General features: G+C 40.6%; 1 protein-coding gene across 3 annotated transcripts in view; it reads left to right on the forward strand.

Moving 5' to 3' along the window:
* The window catches only part of GALNTL6 (polypeptide N-acetylgalactosaminyltransferase like 6), a 616387-nt gene that overhangs the window by 569802 nt on the left and 29311 nt on the right, over positions 1 to 17274 (forward strand). For all 3 annotated transcript variants that reach the window (XM_060778709.2, XM_060778710.2, XM_067468722.1), the window contains one exon: positions 8786 to 8902. In XM_060778709.2, coding sequence (XP_060634692.1) covers positions 8786 to 8902 — 117 coding nt within the window. The remainder of the gene's footprint in view (positions 1 to 8785; positions 8903 to 17274) is intronic.

Genomic DNA, 17274 nt, shown 5'->3' on the forward strand with positions numbered 1-17274 from the left:
GCTTAACTGTTTTTATTTGCTAGATATTGTATTGTTGTATTGTGTTGGGCTTCGGCATATTGTGAGCTGCATCGAATCCTTCGGGAGATGCTAGCGGGGTACAAATAAAGTTATAATATAATATAATAATATGATGGCCCATGAGGTCTCTTCCAACCCTATGATTCTATGATTCTAATAACTAGTTTTAGGAATAATGTCATTCCAAGGTGCATTTCAGTTCATAAATTGAAGGGATTCTTCCACCAGCTAAATAGGGATTTGAGAGACACAGCTGTTTCTTTCAGCGTAGGAAGATGTAGGATGGTCCATTTGCTATGAGAAAAGATCTATTACAGGGAGCAGGGAGGGATGGTGAAGTCCTTGACACAATGGATGTTGGGGTAAAGAGGGACCCAAATCAGAGTTTAATTAATCAGGGTAGCTACCAATTTTCTGTAAAAGCTTCAGACCAATCCAACACAACTATAGGAAGTAGAGCCCCTTCCCATTCAGGTAAGAAGCGATATGAGGAGCCATCTAAGGGCCCTTCCACACAGCCCTATATCCCAGAATGTCAAGGCAGAAAATCCCACAACATCTGCTTTGAACTGGGTTATGTGAGTCTACACTCAAATAATGTGTGATTTCAGCCTTGATATTCTGGAATATAAGGCTGTGTGGAAGGGCCCCTAGATAACCCAGCTCAAAGCTGATATTGTGGGATTTTCTGCCTTGATATTCTGGAATAGAGGGTTGTATGGAAGGGCCACAAGTCATTTGGCTGGGTTTTTAATTAAAAAATACTTTGATTTTCGCCCCTTAAGTGGCTTCAAATCTCCCACTCTACTCCCCATTTCTCCTCTCCTTTCTCATTTATTTTAACTCCATTATAAATATTTCTTTCACCACCCTTTTTCATTGCTGCTTATTTCTTGACTTGAGCTTTTCCCATTTTGCATAAAATAACCTTTCTGAAGTGCAGACTGAAAGTCCTCTTCAATTGCAAGCCGCTTTCTTATTTTTTTCAGTAAGCATATGTAGACCTTCCTGTTGAGCTACTTCTCTCTCAATTCCAACTTCCCAGAGCTTTTAGTTAATGGGATATAAGCCATCTACTTACCAGTCAATATAATTTGCCTAGTGGCAATAAGTCTGTGACAAAATTACCGTATATACTCATGTATATGTCAAAGACAGGTTTGGAGGCAAAATTATGGATTTTTATATAATTTGTTATAAGAATTAAGGTACAGTACTTACACTGACCCTTGAATAAGTGGACTCAGATTTTTGGGTTGATTTTTTGAATGAAATTTCTAGACTTATACATTAGTATATAGGGGAAATTTTCCAAAGTAACATGTTGAGTGGGGCTCATGTTACTTTTGGAGATGCTACTTCCAGATACTTGTTAGTTGCATTTCAAGGCTTCTTTGAAAAGCATTTTGAGTGGAATTTTTCAAATTTGTTGCCATTGTCTTCCCAGGTTTCTTCTTCCTAAGGTCATGAAATTATTAAAAATGTATCTAACATTAATTTTTTTTAAAAAAAATGTTCCTTTTCAAACTGCCATGTGTTGAAGCAAATTTAGGGAAGGAAATGGCTGGGGATAGTAGTATCATATCTCATCCCTGTGTCCCATATTCCTAGTCTATATTGAGAGTTTACACACTTTGTTGCTGTGTGCCTTCAAGTCATTGCTGATGTATCAGTGACCCTAAGGTGAACCTGTTACGTGATTTTCTTGGCAAGATTTGTTCAGAGGAGGGTTGCCCTTGCTTTCATATGAGTAAATTGGAGCAAGTTTATAACAAGACTCTGCCATCTGTGTCACAAACATTAAAATACTTTTTTTTTGCTGCGAGGTTGCAAGTTCAAGAGATCCAAAAGCAGTGCGAAGAGTTCAGTATTTAAAACTTATAAACACATTCATCCGTGTTTCCGCCTAATCAAACTGAAACCTTTCACTGTTGCCACCACTGATCGGCCGACAGTTCTATTTTTCTTTCACAGCAAGATCTTTTTCGTTTTTAATTTAAAGCAAATTTACTTAATTAGGATGGTAGCTGGGGTGTCACATTGCTTTTTTGAAAACACATGAAAGAGCATAAGGTTCGCACTGTGTGATTAGCTGGCTGATGTTGTGGATCATTATTTTTAAATGCATATTACTGATTTATATTTATTACATTTCATTCTGTCCCCTACTCAGAAGGGAAGGGGGAAAGGTTTAAAATAATGAAGCCACTTAAGCACGCAGGCTGAAGTTTTCAGAAATGCTCAAATTGTTTTGAGGAATGTGTCTGCCCCTTGCTGCTAAAGAAAAACCAAAGACTGTGAGCTGCCATAGGGAACTCAACTATGAAGAAGTAACATCTAGGAAATGTGCCTGCCATTGCTTGAGATGATGCTGATAACTTCACTTATCTGAATTCATGGGGGGGTGGGGGATAACACTGGTAGTATCCGAAACTCCTAAATTTTGTTTTTTGCACTTGGTAATACACAAAAAAATTCTAAAGAGCCACAAAAATGTTTGCAAAGTTTACATAATGATAAATATCAAGTTTGAGCCAAAACAATTCATATGTATGTTGCCACCTCATCACATGGACCACAAGATCCATAGTATATTTTGTAGGCAATTGTACCTTTTATGCAGCCCTTTGTCAAGTATCAAGTTAGGTCCTTTCCATCACATGTGTTTGTTCTTGCCCCTTACCCTCATTGTCTTCTTGCCTCTTTCCCTCTGCCTTCCTCCCCATCACACATGTATTTTTTGGCAGAGAAGGCTTGCAACTCAAGAGCAAGAGACTAAGAAATAAAAGGTGCCTCTAGTTCCATCTTAGGGCCCTTCCACACAACCATATAACTCAGAATATCAAGGCAGATAATCCACAATATCTGCTTTGAACTAGATTATCTGAGTCCACACTGCTATATAATCCAGTTCAAAGCAAATGTGAAATTTTATACAGCTGTGTGGAAGGAGGCTTAATGTGTTTGGCTTTTATATTAATAATGATAATCTTCACAGAAAGTCAAAAAGCCAAAGTAAACATTTTCTAAGATGCCTCATCCGATGTTTGGCTTTCCCTCGCAAGAGACTGCTGCTCTCAGAAGGACCACCTCTCCACCATGCACTGAAGCGGGAGGAGAGTGTGATGGTTCCCTTCACACATGCTTTCCAGCTATTACTACAGTTGTAGTGCACATTTGGATATCTGAACATGATTGCTCCTTTGCCACGATTGCTCTTCAATTCAATGATGGGGGGCAGAAATAACAACCGGAGGTATTGGTACGCCGTGTGATGGCACCTATGCCTCACCGTCATTGAACTGGAGCAAAAGTGTCCTATAATGGGGGAAACTGTCCATCTGATGAGGTCCCCAGAGCAATAATACAAGTTGAAAATCCCTTATCCAGAATTTTGAAATTCAAAATACTCCAAAAGCTTACATTGTTGAGATGAGTGGCTGAGATTGTGACACCTTTTTTTTCTGATGGTTCAGTATACAGACTTTGTTTCATGCACAACATTATTTAAAATGTTCTATATAAAATTGCCTTTCAAGTAAGATATATATGAAATGTAAATTAATTTTGTGTTTGGACTTGGTTCCCATCTCTAAGTTTTCAAATTATGTACATATATGCAAATCTTTTTTTCTAAACTGTGAGAAAATCAGTAATCCAAAACACTTTCAGCCCCAAGCATTTCAGATAAGGAATACCCAACCTATGATATTAAAAAAGGACTCTGAAGTATTGTTTTTGGAGGTTCTCAAAGTAATTAATGGATCAAATCCAAAACTTGACTGTAATCTCTATCTCATTCAATAACTTGTCAAATTTGATTACTCTTTTCAAGCCTATGGTTTTGATGGCTTAAGAGAGAGAGAAGCAGATGGGTGAACACTTAAATTAAAATGCTTCCCTGATTATTATTTGGGGGTGGGGGGAGACTGAAGCTAGGTTGAATAATGTATACTTTGTGTCAGGAGCAATACACCTTTTTTTCGTGTCAGGAGCGACTTAAGAAACTACAAGTCGCTTCTGGTGTAAGAGAATTGTCCGTCTGGCTGTTGCCCAGGGGATGCCCAGATCTTTTAATGTTTTTCCATCCTTGTGGGAGGCTTCTCTCATGTCCCCGCATGGGGAGCTGGAGATGACAGAGGGAACTCATCTGTGCTATCCCTGGATTTGAACCTGTGACCTGTCAGTCTTCAGACCTGCTGGCACAAGGTTTAACCCATTGCACCACTAGGGTCTCCAATACACCTGTGCAACCCATCCATTGTTCTTGGGGTGGGGTGGCAATGTGTTTAACTTTACAAACAGCACCTTTCTTTGAAAGCTAACCCTAAAAGTGGGGTTAATTTATCCAGTGCTCTGCCATGCTTCCTGCAGTCTTCACATTATATATTTGCTACATCTAGAATACATCAATATGTAAGCACACACTAAGCAAGAGATAATATATAAACACAGTATCAGATATAAGATGAGAGCTGCAAATAGGCACTCAGTACTACCAAGTCTATGTTTATATCTCCTTTGTAGCCCCCGGTGGTGCAATGGGTTAAACCTTTGCACCGGCAAGACTGAAGACCAACAGGTCCTAGGTTTGAATCCAGGGAGAGCGCAGATGAGCTCCCTCTATCAGCTCCGGCTCCCCATGTGAGGACATGGGAGAAACCTCCCACAAGGATGATAAAATATCAAAACATCCAGGCATCCCCTGGGCCATGTCATTGCATACGGCCAATTCTCTCACACCAGAAGCAACTTGCAGTTTCTCAAGTTGCTCCTGACACAAAAAAAATATTTATTTACATAATTTTGTCTATCCTGTCATATGTGCCAAGATCTCAGTTCAAAGATAAGCACCCAAGTCCCAAATTACTTTGTTCCAATCCTAGTCATAGCTATGTGACCAGTCCAATTTCCTAGGATTTTTCTAGAGTATGTGATTTGCTCAAGGTTATCCGCGAGGTTTTCGAAGCTTAGCAGGGATTCAAGCCCTGTTCCCAAGTTTGAGATCCCATCTACACTGCCATATAATACATTTTATAGTTACTGAGGACTGCATTGAAACTGCATTATATGCCTCACTTTTGTTAACACTGAGATTTTTTTAAAAAATAAATATGCTTCTATCTTCTTAACGCTGGCTGACAATCGCAGGGCAAAGGAACATCACTTTCTACTCAGTTACAGATCCATACTCTATCATCTGCTTTCCAGCCTGCCAACACTGATTCCCAAGGTGCAAACATGTGCATGTTGTGTATATGCTTTTATTTTCTTACTTTTTTGTAAGGTGCTATCACAACTTGTACTGTTTCGGATTCTGTGCTAGGTTTGGAAAGCTGTCAAATCTCTTTTTTATTTACTTTGGTGGTATAATAGAATTTCAGAATTTTATAGTCTTATTTTTATAGTCCGGTAGTTCAAAATTTCATAAGCCCAAGAACCCAGTGTGCATGTGATCGCAACATCAACTCAAGACCAGTTGTTTTTGCCATTGGCACTATTTGTAAAAATCTTCTCTTCCAAGAACAGCTTCTGGGCCTCAGATATGGCTCCTCTGCAAGTCAGTAGGGCTAATTAAGCAATTGATAGCAGCTCGCCTTAAGGCTGATGTTTCCCTTTTCATAAAACAAGGTGTTGTACAATATTTGCTAAGGGCCAATTTCCATGCCTATTTAAAATTTCTCCATGGGGTGATTGTTGTAGGGATTGCTATCACATGGCAGGGGTGAAATCGCTTCACTCACTTAATTACTTTAGCCGCTTCAAATGAATAACTTGCAGTGTTATAAAACAGACGCCATGCCAATTGCAGGTCTGAAAGTCTCAAGTCATATTCACTTGGAATAGCTGAGAAATATATTCCAGTGCAAACCTGTCACATTTGCACATCTTGACAATCTGGGACATGCTTAAACCTTAAAATCCCTTCTTAACTGAAATTTTTACAGCAGCATTTTGAAAATAAAATAAAATATGGTATGGTATGAAAAAGATGAATAAAAATTAAAATAACTTTTGAAAACAAAATATTTCAGTACTGTTTCCAGACAGAACCAAATTCCATAAAGGATACTGTAAAATTTGAAATTGAAAACAGGTAATTAGAGAAATTATCAGGCATTTCAGCTTCCACCTTTCTCGGGGTTGTCCACTGGAAAGAAAGAGATGAAACACTGTCTCATGACAGTTGTAGAAATTCGGATGACAGTGCTGGAAGCAAGACTGGGATTGTCCTCTAATTTAAGGCTGTATGGTTTAAAGATGTCAAGTCTGTAAATCTGGAAGGTTTCTCTTTTCTCAAACATGACTGGGTCGAGGGAGGGGAGAGGTCTTCATTGGAAATATAGCCACAGTTGGAAAGGCTGTGGTCCTCAGAATTAAAATGTTTAGCAACGAACATTTCCACCAGTTGGGTAGTGATAGTTGACTTCTAATTGTGGATGTATGTTTGGTATATATAAAGGGCTCATCAAACTAGAGAAAATATCCACTTAAAATCCCGTTTCTGCCTCCTGCAGAATTCTGGGGTTTGTAGTTTAGGGAGGAACTTTTAACAGCCTCACTAAACTACAAACCCCAGAATTGTCCAGGAGGCAGAAACTGGATTTTAAGTGGATTTTTTCTCTAGTGTGATGAAGAGAGCTTACGTTTGAAATAGGGCATACATTTTGAAAAATGAGCACATTTTTGAAAAATATAGCATATACATATATTGTGTCTAGTGTAGAATGTTACAGAAATGGCATAGACTATTTTTAAAAGTAGAAAAAACCAACATGAGTGAAGTGAAACTGAGGTCAAGAGATTCACTCATGCCTAATATTCACACATATCTCCTTGGCTCTTGGCAAACATACGTACACTGGATGAATGGAGACGATTTTGCATTGCATGGCATGATGAATTCAGCACAAATTGGTCCCTCTGCTCCTATCAGAACCATTTGTATCAATGCATCAGTAGTCACCAGTATCATGACTCACCATGTCTTCATTCCACTTGCTGTAAGTAGAGATTTCAGGACATAGTTTTCAGAAGGCAATGCATCTAGATAACATTCAGGCTTGGTTGACAATGGCATTTGAAGACCAAAGACAATTCTCAAGGTTTCAATCTAAATCAGTGATGGGGACTTTAACCCTCCAGGTGTTTTCAGACCCACTTGACATGTGCAAAGGCAAGCAGTGATGGGGTTGTAGTCATAAACATCTGAGCAGCCCAAAGTTCCCTATTGTTTAGAGCAGTGGTGCATAAACAGTGGTCCTCCAGATGTTTTAGACTTCAGGCCCCAGAATTCCCAGAGCTCCTTATCACTGAACAAGGTGGCTAGGGCTTCTGGGAGTTGGAGTACCAAGCACCTAGAGGGCCAAAGGTTATGAACTGCTGGTTTAAAGATACCTGATAAGACATACATTGCTGAAGTTGGGCCAGATGACTGTTGGGTCACTATCAGTTCTATAATTCTATAAGACAGAGTAGAAAAGAAAATAGAGGAAGACTGACAAGACTAGGAAAACAACACGCATTGCTCCCAAAGAAGTTACGGTGCCCCATTCAAGACTGAAAGATGTTTTGTGCCAGCTAACATCTATATTGCAACAGTATTTGTAAGCCTCATTCCCAGTTCTTACAACCTGACAGTTACATGTATGGTAAGCAGTTGTGTAGGAGGATCACAAAGTAAAAGATACATAACTTTTAATTTGTGCAGATGATTATTTACACATAGATTTCCCCTGTTCTCTCTGGGGTTAGCTACCATCCTCTCAATAGCTGGAAGGAAGTGTGATTACATTGTTGTGGTTCATTTTTCCTGTAAATAAAAGCTTTTCGGGTGGATTGTTGAAATGGATGTTCAGATCTTCAACAAAAAGCTTGAGAACACCATCAACTGCAGAGGTCCACTTGATAGACATCCCAGGGAGGGCTTTCTCCTTTACTGAGAAGCAATTGTACTTAATAATTTACTGCTGCACACCTAGTTGTAAGGCAGCGTGTGCTAGCTTCCTGCAAAAGCTCTGCCAATCTTTTCTCACCTCTCAGTAGCCCTTTCTCAAGCTCTGACAGGTCTAAGTCCAGAACGATCTTCATTACAAGTCTTCTGACTGCTCTAAACCCATTCTCATATTGAGTGGCAGCATTTGAACAAATGTGCAGGTTCTTTTAATATCAGGAACAGGGCCTCAGCTTATGAACAAACCTGACCTGTGGTAAAATCACAAAGGAATAGCTGTTGGTTCCTGGAAAGTTTTACAGATAAACTGAACTTTGCTCTCCCAGGTGTTTCTGCTCTACTTACCCGCTGAGTAGATAATGCTTCCTAAAATTCTTTCTAGATTAGCTCAGCTTTGGCACTAGCAAACGTCTGTAGCAGGCTAGTTTAGATTGGGCCAAATCTTAGTTGTATTTTCTTCTTTATTGGGCTATCAAGAAAACAGGCATTTCAAACACAGTTGTTCTCCATTATTAGATAACAGTGCTTGGAAAAGTTACTTTTGAAAACTATAACTCTCAAAATCCCTCAGGCAACATTGCCATTAGCCACATTGGCAGGATTGAAAAAGAAAACATTTCCAAACTTTGTTAAAGCACTTAGTAAAAATAAATAAATGAACATGTATTTTACAAGTGTTCAAGAGGCCTAAAGAGCATAAACGTTAAGCCACAACATCTATAGGTATTCATAACACTTTGCTTCTTTCTTTCAGCAACACCAGCATTTCCCAATCTGTATTGCGGTACATAATATTGGTCATTTTTGCAGATTCGAAATGTGGCAGCCAATCTCTGCGTGGACAGTAAACATGGAGGCACAGGCACTGAACTCAGGCTCGATATATGTGTGAAGGATGGCTCTGAAAGAACATGGTCACATGAGCAGGTATTTTGACAGATACATCCCCAGCCATTTTTTCCTCAATATTCTAAACAGTTTTTTTGTAATGGATGCCTAAATATGTACTTTATTTTGTATTGCATTATCAGGAACCAATTCACACTACTAAGAGCTTGGACTCTGTTCAGCTCCATCCTCCCAGCATCCTGAAAGCATCCTAGGACATTGAAAAAATGAGGTCCTTTGTTTAGTTCAACATTTCTCAACCTGGGGGTCGGGACCACTTGGGGGGGTCATGAGGAGATGTCAGAGGGGTGGCCAAAGACCATCAGAAAACACAATATTTTCTCTTGGTCATGGGGGGTTCTGTGTGGGAAGTTTGGCCCAATTCTATCATTGGTGGGGTTCAGAATGCTCTTTGAAGGTAGGTGAACTATAAATCCCAGAAACTGCAACTCCCAAATGTCCAGGTCTATTTTCCCCAAACTCCACCAGTGTTCACATTTGGGCATATAAAGTATTCAAACAACGTTTGGTCCAGAGCCATCATTTTTTGGGTCCACAATGCTCTCTGGATATAGGTGAACTATAAATCCAAAACTCAACGTTAAGGCCCGCCAATCCTTTCTGGTGTTTTCTGTTGGTTGTGGGGGTTCTGAGTAGGAAGTTTGGCCTAAATCTATCGTTGCTGGGGTTCAAAATGCTCTTTGATGGCAGGTGAACTATAAATCCCAGCAACTACCACTCTCAAATGACAAAATCAATCCCTCCCCAACCCCACCAGTATTCAAATTCGGGCAAATTGGGTATTTGTGCCAAACTTGGTCCAGTGAATGAAAATACATCCTGCATATCAGATATTTACATTACAATTCATAACAGTAACAAAATGACAGTTATGAAGTAGCAACTAAAATAATTTTATAGTTGAGGGTCACCACAACATGAGGAACTGTATTAAGGGTTCACGGCATTAGGAAAGCTTGAGAAACACTGGTCCAGATGAAAATTCCTCCTTTTGTTGCACAAAGGTTTGATCTGGGTGTGAATGAACAATTAAATGAATCAGAGAGCCTAGTGTTGCATGAAACTGCTCTTAATCACCTGCAGGCTAAGATGTTTTTTCGATTTAATTAACAGATTTGCTAAAAGTGTGTTTTATAGCAAATATATGTTATAGATAAAATAGTTATGTTGAACAGAGGCAAAACAGTGGGCTGTCATGGATGGCTCATTTCCTTTTAGTGAGAGCCAAACCTGGAAGAAATTAGACATCTGACAAATTGTTTCCTTTTCTGTTTTACACCAGTGAAAGAGCACTGCACCCGAGTGTCTAGGGCCTGCTAGGTCGAGTCAGGCTTCTGCTGGGTATCACAAAAAGGCTGGAAATCACTCATTATTCAGTTGTACATTTTAAATGATGGTGATTATATTTCTATTGCTCAGGATGAGGTGATATGCCATCATACGTCTGCATTTCATGCAACACCATTTTCTGCTTCATGTACCAAAATCATTTGCCTTGATTTGGACATCTTGCCCTTTGACTTGAATGGATAAAGGGCACCGTTTGCTCTTTTCGTTTCAAGCAGTAACATGACTTGGCCATTGCAATTATAGGCTGAATTGCAGTACATCTGTCTTGTTACAACCAAATACCAGTCAGCGGGGTTTTGATGGGAGATGTAATCCAACATACCTTGAGGGTAGCCGACTGGGAGAAGTTGTTCTAAAGGAGCGACGCTGTAAATATATTTCATTAGGGCCAGATGAAATATCATAGAGTACTGGACACACTTTCCTATTCTCTAGATATTCTAAATATTTAAAACTGGGAGGATAATGAAAAAGGTGGTTCATAAAAAATGGTGGATGACCTTCAAAATTACACTTGAACCACAGTTTACTGTTGTGTTTCTACCAGATATCTCTAACTTGAAAAAAACAGGACAACACCCAAGATTGTATACTACTTTATGAAATGTTTGTTAATTTGATAAATGATGCTTCTTCCTTTTTTAAAAAAAATATATTGCCACTGCTGCTGCTTCTATTTATTATTGTTGTTTTATGGGTTTCACTGATGGATCTTGACTACCTGTAATCTCTATTTGAAATCTGTAGTTCCTCAAAGTACCAGCAGAGAGCAGCACTAGACAAGCAGAGTTCCATATCAGACCACAAGCTAGCTAATGAATTTTTAACTGAGATTTTCAAACTCTACAGCCACTATAGATATTAGATATATATTAGATATAGCTTATCAAAGATTAAAGCAAGCTGGGGAATGGGGCGGGGGGACTGCTGGGTAATCAAATTACAATCGAAATTAATATGAAACAGATAATCGAGAAAATATATTATTTATTGGGTGGGTTAAAGGAAACAGTAAAGGCATAAAATTAAAAGCCAATGCAAAACACAACAGGAAATTAGAAAGTAAAACCTACAAACAGGTGAAAACTAGGAGTGTGCACAATATCAGCTGAATTCACACAAAAAATGGGGGTGGGGAGCAGCCAGAGGCCTACAATACTGATCACATGGTGGCCGACTTTCCGCTGCATCTGGCTGCATTTGGCTGCCATTTGAGAAGAGCAGCCACGTGCCCAAGGATCCCCCCTCCCCCCATTAGCCTTGCCAGAGGCTTTTGGGGAAGGGGAAGGGACTTGGAAGAATCTGGTTGGCTGGCTGGAAGATGCAGAAAACCATTTGGATTCTGACCTGGACATTTCAAACAATCTTGACAACATCATACTGCATCTCTCTAAGGACAAGAAGTTCCAAAAGACTGTGGATGGGAAACAGAATGAGCCCTAGAAAGAAAATGTTCAGCTCCCAGATGACAGCCAAAGCCTGGGCCATCTCCTTGGGAAAGCCCATGACAGATAGAACACAATCTGTGACAAATCTGTGAAAAAGCAGCACAAACTGAGAGGTCCTCTTCTCTGGATAGGTCCTGGTCAACTGGCTGTACAATGTGGAGCCACAATTGGCTGTAGACCAGCCTGTCAACGGTGACTTGGATTTGGTCATGAACTTAGTTGATGCCCACAAGATCTTCCAGAATGAACTTGGCAAGTGGACTGGCACCATCCAGGTTCTGAAGTGCTTTGGGTGGTTCATTGAGAACAGCCATGATGACAATACATGGATGACAGCGCAGCTTCAGGAACTGAGCAACCACTAGGGCATCTTCTGTAACAGTTTCATCTTGAAGCAAATCCAGATGGAGCAAGTCTTTAAGCAGGCTTCCAGGCACTTTGCCAGATAGCACAGAAGCCTTGCAGTCACTCATTGAGATGAAAGTTGATGAAAGTTGAGGAGAAAATATCAGACAAGACTGTGGCTGTGTGGATGGGAGAGTTCAATTTATCTGTGTGCCACCCCAACTACATCACCACCATCAAGCACTGGATCACCATCATCTGGGCTTAGTTTAAAGAAGTCCTTGCATGGCAAAGCTGCTCCTGCAGTGGCTGGAGGCCACTTTATTAAAGCTGGTAGCCAATGTCCAGCTGCTGGAGCAGCTCTGATGTGTATTCAGGGGCTAAAACCATGCTGATTCAATGGAACTAAGAGTCCATGCTGTAGAATATTGACCAAATCAAAATCCACATTGCAAATCCCCAGTTATTTATGGGAAGAAATGACTCAAAAACAGCTGGACGTGGATTGTGTCACAAAACCATACAAGACAAAAGCCAACGAGCTGAGCCTCTCAGTGAGAAATGAAGCGACAGAAAATCTTTGATCCAGGCTTCACCTTCTCCAATGCCTGTTCTCTCCCAGTGAGAAGCCAAGAACCTGCGCATCAACCAGTTCCCGACCTGATGGCAGCAGGTCTGGCTGCTTGCCCTTGACCAGCATCGCAAGTCAACAATTTCCTGGATCACCTGGAAGAGCTGAAAGAGTTTGCCAATTTTGAATTTGATGTGTGGTGGAAGAAGTGCATGCACTGGGTGAAACACAAGAATTCGTGCATTATGGACTTTCCCCAGCATATTGTCAACGACCAGGATACAAAGATCATTTGGCAGGAGTTCATTGATGGAAGCCTGGCATCCAAATTCCCAGCCACAACATTAGAGATGGTCACCATAGCCAATGTCTTTGACCACTACAGAGATGGTTACATTGACTACTATGAGTTTGTTGCAGCTCTGTATTCTAATAACGTATCTCTCCTTATAAACTATCTAGGAGTTTAAGATCATCTGGGATGGTCCTGCTCTCAGTCCCACCTTCTTTGCAGGTGCAGTTGGCAGGGACAAGAGACAGGGCCTTCTCAGTGGCGCCCTCTCGGCTGTGGAACTCTCTCCCTAGGGATATTAGATCAGCCCCTTCCCTCCTGACGTTCCACAGAAAGTGAAAACATGGCTTTTTGAACAAGCCGTTGGGAATCTAGTGCAATAGATAAACATGGAACTATGTGAAATCAAATACTGGAATGACTTAGACAATGTTTTTGGATGACAAGGCTAATAGTGAAGGTAGTGGTTTTATATGTTTTTAAAGGTTTTAATGTATGCATTTTATAATTCTGTTTTAAATGTTTATTGTAATTTTTAAATTATTTTAATGGCATCAAATAGCTGCCTATGTTGTAAAGCTGCCTTGAGTCACCTTCAGGTTTTAGAAAGGTGGGGTAGAAATATCGTAAATAAATAAATAAATAAATAAATAAATAAATAAATAAATAAATATGCTTACTAGTCCGCCGCAGATACAGAGAAATTGATGTGGCAAGGAAAAAGGCTCAGTGCAAGTGCTCAAAGAGATGGCAGGTGGAGCAGATTGGAGAGAACAAATACCGCTTTGGCAATTTGCAGCAGTTGTGGCTGATCCGTATCCTATACAGTACAGACATGGTCTGTGTTAGTGGAGGCTGGGTGGCCCTGGATGAATTTGAAGTGAAGAACAATTCTTGCCAAGTGTGAGGAAGAACCAACCTTTAACTCTGTAATGTCGTCATCCTTCCCAAGGGGGCTTCTCAGGGAATGGCAGAATTCTGATCCTGAGACTGTCAAAGCTCTCTTCTCAGGAGGCCTCCTTGACACGCTCCAGCAACAGACAGGGCAACCTCAGCTGCACTTCTATGCCATCTTCCCCAACCACACCAGCAAGCAGCAGAAAGATGGCACTTCCTTTCAGCAGCAAGCTTTCCACTCAAGCTGAACATCACTGGTTGGTGATATCAGTGTCAGCCCTTTTCTTTGGGTGCCAAAACCAACTGGGCAGGCTGAAAGAAGACCACCAGCTACCCAATCAGTTGAGCCAGGAGCCAAGGCAGCAGCTGCTAGGGCATCAACATCCCGGGCCTCAACATTGAGACCAGTCCATCTACTCTAACACTTCTGAGAAATCACCATTGGAGGACAGGGAGACTCCTGGTAAGACCAACCAAATAGAAAAAAGTGCCTTCTACCACCACCACTACCTCTGCCAGCCCCCCAAAATCCTATGCCAGGAGATAACATGGCTGCCATCATCTCCTACCTGCTAAAGCTTACAATAAGAGAACTCGGCTATCAAACACTCTGCTGGGTGCATACTTATTCTATATGGGGAGATGTGTGTGTGTTTTAGAAAGTCATCTCGGTGCCTTGTTTTGTTCTGTTTATTTACAGTGGAGCCTGCAGGAGATGCTTCAGGTCTACTTTTTTTGTAAAAGGGAAATCAGCCTGTTTAGCAAGTCTTGCAAATGCTGATTAGTTATCAGAAAATGTTTGATTTTTGTACATTTTTAAAGCCAGATTCATATAAAAATATATTGGGTTGTGTGGAAGAGCCCTGTTCTAGACAATGTAACCTGCCCTCCATAAATTAGTCTGTGGCCCTCAAATGCATTGGAAAATGCTTTCAATTACATTCACTTGCCAATCCAGTCCATTTCTGCAGTTACATTAGGAGGGAGAACTAACTCGTCCTTTGCCTGAAATAGCAAAATGGCTTACTTAGATGGCTCTCCAAAGTCATCTAACTTAAGAGTTCAATCTACATGAGGTTTGATCCTTTTACTAAAATCCTGCTTTTAGATGCAGGAAGCTGTTCTACACTGGAAAATATTAAAACTGGTTTTCTCCATTCAGCTGAACCTGATCCTACTGAGATGAAGTTAAGAATAGTTTTATTATTATTTCTGTGGCGTCTTGGATACTAGTGCCCCAGTATATTCTGGGAATTCATGCTCTTCTACAGCCAAATGGTGTCCTGACAAGCCCTTTGATGGGATTCATCATGGCTCCAGTCAGCGGGGCATTCTTAAGTTATCTGCCATCCCCAAAGCACAGCTGGCATCCCTTTGTAGATGTATATTTTTTGTCTTCAGTGGCAAAGAAAAAAGTGTGCAAGAACTGCACAGAAAAGACTTTGCTGCTGTCTTCAGGCTCATATGCTGCTGGTTTTCCCTGCTGCAGACATGATAAACAACCCCAGCAGGTTCTGTGGAGCTGATGTCTCTGCTGCCAATAATAATTTCTTTTTTTAAAAAATGAAACAATAACCCCAGCATTCACAAAGTGAGGTTTGGTTGGTTCAAGATAAAATTAAGCCTGTCTTTCACAGCACGATGGAGCAACAGAAAAAAAGGCATGTTATTCAGGCAAGCGCTGTACATACAGAGCAGTACTTTGCCAGAGGAAGCCTTTCTAGAGAACGAGGAGGAGGGAGGTTTGTTAACATGGTTCTTAAGCGCAATGGAAGCAATTGCTACAGATTGGGTACAAAGGTTGTTTGCTGATACTGCAAATTGAGAGCTAGGAAAATGTGGCTTCCTGCCAATAGAAGCACTATCTTAAATTCATACAACACATGAGTCATGCCATGCCTACACATTTGGTGTGCTATACACTAACTGTCTGCTATAAAGTTATAATAGAACTTGACTGACAGAGATGTAATGGGGAATTAATGAGGACAGGCAATTTCCATTATAGATACTAGTCATGGCCCAAAATTGAATCTGGAAATGTAGGCAATTGTGTTGATCTGTACTGACGAAGTCCTAGTTTTCATCCCCACAAGGAATAGGCTTTGGAAGGCAGATTTAGTTTTAGTTGCCAATTCAAAACAAAGACACCAGATCCATAACAACAGAGTTAGAAGGAACTAAAACAGGGGTCCCCAAACTAATGCCCATGGGCCAGGTGCAGCCTTCCAAGGTCATTTATCTGGCCCCTGCCCTAAACATTAGACTTAGGTTTGCCCTAAGTCTGAAATTACTTGAAGGAACACAACAACAATCCTAATTAACTTGATTATTTCATCATCCAAAAGTATGATGCTGTCATCCCACACTTCCCATTGAAAGATGAGTAAGTTTATGTTGGTAAAAATTGTTTTTCATTTTAAGAATTGTTTTGTATTTATTTATTTATTTATTTGCATTATAGATAAGATATGTGCAGTATGTAAAGGATTCGGGTCATTTTTTTCCAAACTATAGTTCGGCCTCCTAACAGCCTGAGGAACCATGAACCGCCGCCCCCCACTTAAAAAGTTTGAAGACCCCTGAACTAAAAGAATGATCTAGGACCTCATACGAGGAATGTTCAGTGTCTACAGAGCCCTACACTGCCGATTAGACAACACAGGCTGACTTCCAATGGAGTTCAGTGGCTCAACTGAGACAAAACCATCCAACAACACTGTGATAGCAACACAGGAGACTCTCCATGTTCCATTAGGAATAATGGGCCTAGCGTAGAGGGAAGCCACATGTCAACGCTGAGTGTGGGATGCCGGGATTGCTCCACTGTCCCTCCAATTTGCCACAGAGGCTACAGAATCTGAACATAGGGCCTCAGCAGTGTGATGAGTCCAACGCCCTATCATGCAGGAATATACAAAAAATGTGATTGAAGCAACATCAGAGTGTGATCCAGCTAGTAAAAAGTATATTAATATAAAGGAACAGACAAGCTAGGATCCGGTGCTCCCTTAAAACCTTCTAATTGCTGAAAGGGATACAAGTCCAATGAACAAAAGAGGATGTTGTTTGGAAATGGGATGATGGGAGAAATTATCCTTGATATAAATTGATTCAGCGTCAGCAGGCCTCTACCGTTTTCCTTTTCATCCTGAGTTTTAGGATGCATCTTAGTCAAAAGTCTGATCAAGTGGAATGCTGTCATCCCTCCCTCCAAAAAAACTCCTCTGTGATCACTCAAACGGCCCCAAGAAAGGCTCTAACGAGCTGTGATGGAGTCTGTAGCTACAGACAGAGGGTATATTAAGTGAGTTTTATAGCTGCGGTTTGGAGAGGGAAGTGACAAAAGAGAGAAATTAAACTGACAATTCATAGCCTGGAGAGGTCCCAGCTCAATTTAGAGGAGAAGGCTGAGTGAATCTCAGCAATGAGCTGCACCTTCTGAATCAAGGAATCTGCACTTTACACGTGGGCAGCTCAAAGGGAA

Source organism: Anolis sagrei, chromosome 5 (genome assembly GCF_037176765.1).
Source record: "Anolis sagrei isolate rAnoSag1 chromosome 5, rAnoSag1.mat, whole genome shotgun sequence".
NCBI lineage: Eukaryota > Metazoa > Chordata > Lepidosauria > Squamata > Dactyloidae > Anolis > Anolis sagrei.